Source organism: Cryptomeria japonica, chromosome 2 (genome assembly GCF_030272615.1).
Source record: "Cryptomeria japonica chromosome 2, Sugi_1.0, whole genome shotgun sequence".
NCBI classification, from domain to species: Eukaryota; Viridiplantae; Streptophyta; class Pinopsida; order Cupressales; family Cupressaceae; genus Cryptomeria; species Cryptomeria japonica.
In genome coordinates, this window is record NC_081406.1 from 272,645,590 (window position 1) to 272,652,658 (window position 7,069).

The window sequence follows — 7,069 nt, forward strand, 5'->3', positions numbered from 1 at the left end:
TATATTTATTAATTTTAAAAAATTTATAAATTTAAAAGATAAAATAACACATGGTACAAAATTCAATGGCTCAACCTTATTTATTTTTTTATACTATAAAATAAACAACAAAATTGTTAAAACCTTTTGCCATGTGAACATTTCAAACAACTTTGTCATTTGTTTTCGTTTGACTTTCTATCCCTAAGACGGGAATTGTCTTTACGTCACAAGGACAATTGCTCTTACGACTATACGCGTCGGATTTCAAACTAAACGACATTGGGGATAAAGTTTCGTTGAAATTAGCAACTCGCATTAAATGAGATCCACATGGTGGGGCCAGCACGGAAGATTTTTTCAAATTCATCGCGCAGATTTAGGCAGATGTTGCTGCAAAAACCTATTGATTTCGCAACTTGTTGGTATCCCAGGTCTTGATGGTGACAAATTGAGTGATATGTCATTAATAAAAAATATCGGCCTTACAGTGGGCCAATGCCAGTTTTCACATTCATACGTAGCATGGTAATGTTCCTTCTGGTATCTACTACAATCGCCATTACATGACAAAATGCAAATGCCCAACTTTTGTTGGATGCTCCTGCACTGTTTCTATTTTGTATGTCCTGAGTTCCAACAGCTACTGCATTTCAGTCACAGTGTAAATTCAATCAGAGCTTTTCATAAACTCAACGAAAACTCTTAGAAAGTGAAGTTGAAAACCGGAAGAGTTTCTCCTCAAAACAATGGGGCAGAAACTAATTTCGTCAACAGACGGGGAAAATTTATGAAACATTGCTTTTGTTCTGTAATGAGATATAAGCAATCAAGGAAAACTTAAGGAAACTTTTTGTTTATAGAATCTATTAGTTAGAGAAATTTGTTTAGAGAATCGAATCTAATTTGAAAGATAAGTTATAAGTTCAATGTAATAGGATATGTACATATACTATTCGAAATACAGTTAGTGCCTCTACTCAAATTACTGTATAGTCCTTACATTACAAGCTGTCTAACAGATCCACTAACAGAAAGATTCGATCCTATTCTAATCTATACGCACAGGGCGCTAGAGTATCTACATATAGAATTTGAAGGACAGTTAGATGTCTCATTCTCAGTACATTCCAATATATTATAAATCATCTATTGAAAACATATCACTTCATATGATAGACTATAACAAGATCTTTCCCTATCCCACCCTACAGACAGGGGCAGCTGTAGAAGGACAATGCTGTCATGGGTACTGTAAAAATAAATTTCCCAACCAGTACTGAAGAACAATATTTAAAAATCAGTTCTAAAATCATTTTTTTGACTCTCTTCATCTTGATGATGGATTACACAATCGAATCTAGAAACTACACTCTTGAATATTTAAAAAGTTCAAAACACAAATTAAAATATAAATTTCGCTATCTGCAATGATATAATAAACATTTTTGTATATGTATGTATGCCACCACATAGACTTTGCTCTTAAGATTTATTTATTCTACATTAGTGTTTTATATTAAACTCTCTCATTTCAGTTTTAAATATTTATTACAATCATCAATTCAACTAATATATCTAAATTAATTGAGATTATAGATTGTGTTTATTTAATCATTTTGGATTATTCAATGTGAACCTAATTGTCACATGTCACCCCATAGGCTTTGGCCTCAAAATTTATTTATTCTAAAATAGAATTTTTTATTTATATATTTTCTTTACCTTCTCTCTAGGATTTGGTTATGGTTTTATTTCCTCTTTCATTTCACATATACATATGCATATGCATATACACATACATATACATATCCCTTTCTAGAGTTTTACAAATTAAATTTCAAATATCTTAAATAAGAAATTGTGAATCAAATATATTTACAATAAAATAAATATAATATTTCAAAATACTTGTTTTTATACTAGTGCTTTAAACATGTTTGCCTCAAATGAACTTAAAAATAAAATAATGTTTTTTTATTGTTTAATATATTGGACACATATTAGGTTACTATTAATAATTGGTGTGTTGTTTGCTCTACTTGTGTAATAAACATTCATTCACAAATAGTCGGTGCATTAAGTATCCCTTTTAAACTCTTTTATTTAATTTTTTAATATTTATTACAAATATCAACCCAACTAATAAATCTAGATTAATTGTAATTATAGATTGTATTTATTGAAACAGTTTAGATTATTCAATGAAGCTTTTTTTTTTTCTTATATAAATTGGTGAACCTAACATGTCATATGTCACCACATAAGCTTTGGCCCTAAAGCTTATCTATTCTACGATAGGTTTTTATATTTATTTATTTCTTCTTTACCGTCTTCAAGATTTGGTTAGGGTTTAATTTGTTCTTTCATTTCATAAATATATTCGTTTCTAGGGTTTGTAGCTTATAGAGTAACCAACCTTCCACCCATCCTATCCACCAATGATTTGACCCTTGGGTTTCATTTATATTTTTTATTATTACCTAATTTTATAATTTATGTGAATCCCTATCTCACTCTTATATTAGTTCTTCATCTTTAGTAGAGTTTAGGCTTCTAATTCTTGACCTTCTTCAAACCTGTACCTACACATCCATAGTTTGTATTTACTAATTGTCTTTGTTTCTTCATCTCTCACTCATCTCTATCTCTCAATCTCTCTTGACCTTTATCTCTCCCTTTACCTTTTCATCTGACAGATACTTGACGCTTTGTATCTCTTGTTAATTTTAAATTTTTTTATAAGTTTAAATATTAAAATAATGCATACAATATTCATTGACTCAACTTTATTTATTTTGTTATACTATAAAATACACGACAAAATTGTTAAAGCCTTCTGCCATGTGAACATTTCAAAATTGTCAACTTTCTTATTTTTTTCTTTGACTTTCAATCCCTAAGTCGGGAATTGTCTTTACGTCACAAAGGACAATCGACCAGAGATATTCGTTAAGAAAGTATAGGCGTCGGATTTACAAACTAAACGACATAGGGGAGAACGTTTCGTACAAGTTAGCAACTCGCATTTGGTGAGATCCACGTGGTGGGGCCAGCACGGAAGATATTTTGATTTAGGCAGATGTTGATGCAAAAACTTATCGATTTCGCAACTTGTTGGTATTCCAGGTCTTGATGGGGTGACAAATTGGGAGTGATATGTCATTAATAAAGAATATCGGTCTTACAGTGGGCCAATGCCAGTTTTTACATTCATACGTAGCATGGTAATGTTCCTTCTGGTATCTACTACAATCGCAAGTATATGACAAAATGCAAATGCCCAACTTTTGTTGCATCATGCGGTTAAACCTGAAAAAAATGTAACCTTCGTTGCCTGCAACCACGAAGTGCCTATGAAACTCTCCACTGTAAATTTAGCCATTTCATTTGCATCGGTGGTGTTTTTAAAACCAGGCCACGTTACACGACGGTCGAGAGCAGCTCCTGCACCAGTGTTCTGATATTCCACATAATACAAAGTTTCCAATGCGAAGTCTCCGTTCCATTCAAGCCAACCAGCAGGATTAATGATATCGTCCATGTGGGAGGTCATTATGACTGTCCGCGAGTACAATTTCCAGGGTCTCCCAAGGTATGTAGCAAAAGTGTCCTTGGCGGCAAAGAGATCGGCTTCTCCAGTAATGTTGCAGTTCTGGATGGAGATTCCGGTATTCTGGTTGGGATCTGTTCTCCCTTGAGCAGTTATAGTGTTCTTCTGATTTGGATCCGGTAGCCGTGCAGCAATGATGCAATTCTGAAACACAACAGCAGCATTTCCGAAGATGAAATCCACTGTACCAGAAATGTAGCAGTCTCTGTAAAATTGACGGAGAGAATGTGCATAGAGAGTGTCTTGGTAGGCGCTTATATTGCACTTAACGAACAGCGATTCATCCGACCCAACTCGAGCAGCCACAGCTTGATGGTTGGATGCTCCTGCAGTGTTTCTAATTTGTATGTCCTGAGCAATGAATCCCTTTCCAACAGCAACTGCATTTCAGTCAGTGTAAATTCAGTCAGAGCTTTTCATAAAAGCAATGAAAACTCTTGGAAGACGAAGTTGAAAACTGGAAAAGTTTCTCCTCAAAACAATCGGGCAGAAACTAATTTCATCAACAGAATTGAAAAATTTATGAAACATTTTTTTCGTTCTCTAATGAGATACAAGCAATCAAGGAAAACTTAAAAGAAAACTTTTTGTTTATAGAATCTATTAGTTAGAGAAATTTGTGTAAAGAATCGAATCTAATTTGATAGATAGGTTATAAGTTCAATATAATAGGGTATGTACAAATATTATTTGAAATACAGTTAGTGCCTCTACTCAAATTATTGGATAGTCCTTACATTACAAGCTGTCTAACAGATCCACTAACAGATCCCTCAACATAAAAGATCATGAAAATATTCTATCCTATTCTAAGATCATGAAAAGATTCTATCCTATTCTAACCTGTACACAGGGCACTAGAGTATCTACATATAGAATTTGAAGCACAGTTAGATGTCTCATTCTTAGTACAGTCCAATATATTATAAATCATCTATAAAAAACATATCGCTCAATATGATAGTCTATAACAAGATCCTACCCTATACTACCCTATAGACAGGGGCAACTGTAGAAGGACAATGCTGTCATGGGTACTGTAAAAATAAATTTCCCTATCGGTACTGAAGAACAATATTTAAAAAGTTTTAAACACAAATTTAAAAAAAGAAAAACAATCCTTGGGGAAGATGGAAGAGTCAAAATGCCTACTTAATGTTGCAGTATGAAACGTTTTGGTGCCTGTCCCAAAACTTTTATCGCCAGTAATAATCGTTTTATCCATACCATCACCGACTATCATCAACATTGTCTTCGCTTTGCTCACTTCCACAGTCTCCTGGTAAATCCCCTGTTTCACCATGATAATGAATCTGGTCTCGTTCTTGGTAGGGGCTGCGTCCACTGCCTCCTGAATCGTTTTATAATTCCCAGTACCATCTTTCGCCACAATTACATTAGGCACTATGTCTGTCTGTAGAAGCCTTCGATCCGTTGCAGACACCCACCCTGGAAACCCATTTTCCGCAGGATTGAAATCATCCATCAACAGACGTCGGGTAGGGAAGGATATCTTCAATTTTTTCAGCAATTTTGCAACATTGCTTACAATCGCCAGAGAATTGCTGGTCAACTCGCTCAGATTGTCCACGATACTGTGCATCTGATCTTTACCTTGACTTGAAGTGGTGTTGGACAAGCCGTCAACACAGGTGACCAGATTTGTGAGCGCAGCACTGAGCCAAGTCCGTACATCACTTGAAGGCTCAGTCAACGATTTGAGATTGAAATTCTTCAAATCGTCACTAGAACTATTTAGCTGGTCTACAGTTTGGTCTATTAGCTCCCCACAGTCTTTGAACGCCTGTTTCTGCTCCGGATCGGTAATTTGTTCCGTGAGATTAGAGACAACAGAAAGGGCATTCTGTGCTTCCCTCATGGCCACGACCACTGCAATATTAAATAGATCCTTGGGGCTTAGCTTGGAGGAGCCATTGTAAGAGGAAAGGCTGGAAATGCACTTTTCTTTGTAGACCGTGACGCTGCAAACGGCTGTCATGGCCTTGCTGCTCGTTTGCATTTCAGTGGGCTCTTCATCCTTGCTGCTGCTTTTAGATCGGACAACTGCAACTGCAACAGAGACAATTATAGCTATCAAAACCAAACAAGTTATACCGATTATGATGATTCTTCTTCTTGACTTCTTTCTGGCAACTAATTTTTCCTGATGCAGGGCATCCACTTTGCCATAGCCTTTGAATGAATGCATCTCCTCGCTCAATGAATGCATCTTGTTCCACTTCCAACAAATAGAATGCTAAACTAGTGCTTACTGTATAATAAGAAAATGGTACGAGCGCGCATGTATTTATACACTGAATGTTCTGACATTTCCAATGTGAAATGGTTTATTACTATTTTACCTCTGATTGGAATGATGGAGCTGTATCAAGCTGTATTGAGATGATTGGGATGTTGTAAATTAAATTGATTATTCTACCGGAGAACGCGTTCGAATTTTTACTTTGGTTTGAAAGGATCGGAAGGAAGCCCGAAACTAATGGGTAGAGGGTCAGCGTCTCAATTATAGAATGAGTATTGTATACGTTAAATGAAAAATCTACATTTGCCCTTCCCATGTGACGACGTTAGGCCAGCATTCCAACGCGTGATTAGGCTGTCACCACAGCGTAATGTTACTACAGTACGCGGAATATATCAGACCTTTTCTATGGAGGATTGCTGGTCATCCATCAATATCAAACATTATCATTTCATAACCATTATCGGCTGTAAAATGTATAAATTCTTTATTGGCGTCAAATCTAATCTTCGCGCACCTTCTAGGAGAGTTAATCTAAGCCCGATTTCGGAAACTTCTTTGCTTCTGAAATTGTATCTCCTCCTTGTAGTTGTGCCTTTGTCTTCATCAATTGTTCACTTCTAGTTTCTTTGGAAAGGGGCAATATTGATATAAGGAATAAATAATATTAAAAATTTATATCTATTCAATAAGACAATTAAAAGGTATGTGGTCTCAAAGATTTTGCTTACTTTAAAGAATTGATTAGAGTTGTTGGGCTTTTCATTGGAACAATTATAATTTCTTGTGAGTTTTTGTTCTAAATATTCCAATTACCTTAGAAATTAAGATGATTTTTGTACCTCTTTCTTGTAGTTGTGTGTTTGTCTTGATTATATTCAGCTCTATTTTTTTGGAGAGAGTCGATAGTTGTATAAGAAATAAAAAATCTTGTAAAATTTATATCACATGGAACTATGTGAAAGAAAAACATCTATCCAATGAGACAATTAAAAGGTAGGTGGTCTCAAAGATTTTTCTTACTCTACAGGATTGATAAGGGTTGTTGGGCTTTACATTAGAGTAATTTTTTTTGCTTGTGAGTCTTTGTTCCAAATATTTCTCGACAATCTTATACTACATATGTAAAGCATTGAACAAAAGAGTAATATCGTGGAAGAATGGAGTAGATTTGAAGAACAATATGAGATAATCGTTGGTTATCATTATTTTAG

The 7,069-nt window shown here is 34.8% G+C and overlaps 1 protein-coding gene across 1 annotated transcript; it reads right to left on the reverse strand.

Moving 5' to 3' along the window:
• Positions 1-3,111: 3,111 nt before the first annotated feature.
• LOC131030488 (pectinesterase) lies at positions 3,112-5,949 on the reverse strand. The gene is made up of 2 exons (XM_057961326.2): positions 4,745-5,949; positions 3,112-3,972 (listed from the first exon to the last, which is right to left on the reverse strand). The coding sequence occupies exons 1-2, from the start codon at positions 5,820-5,822 to the stop codon at positions 3,278-3,280; spliced, it is 1,773 nt and encodes a 590-aa protein (XP_057817309.1). The 5' UTR covers positions 5,823-5,949; the 3' UTR covers positions 3,112-3,277.
• Between the last annotated feature and the right edge of the window lie 1,120 nt (positions 5,950-7,069).

What these genes read in the sequence shown, in the direction of transcription:
- LOC131030488 (XM_057961326.2), bottom strand. Translation starts at nt 5,822, where the DNA reads ATGCATTCATTGAGCGAGGAGATGCATTCATTCAAAGGCTATGGCAAA. An exon ending in GTTTCATACTGCAACATTAA is followed by an intron (nt 3,973 to 4,744) that starts GTAGGCATTTTG and finishes ACTGAAATGCAG; the next exon opens with TTGCTGTTGGAAAGGGATTC.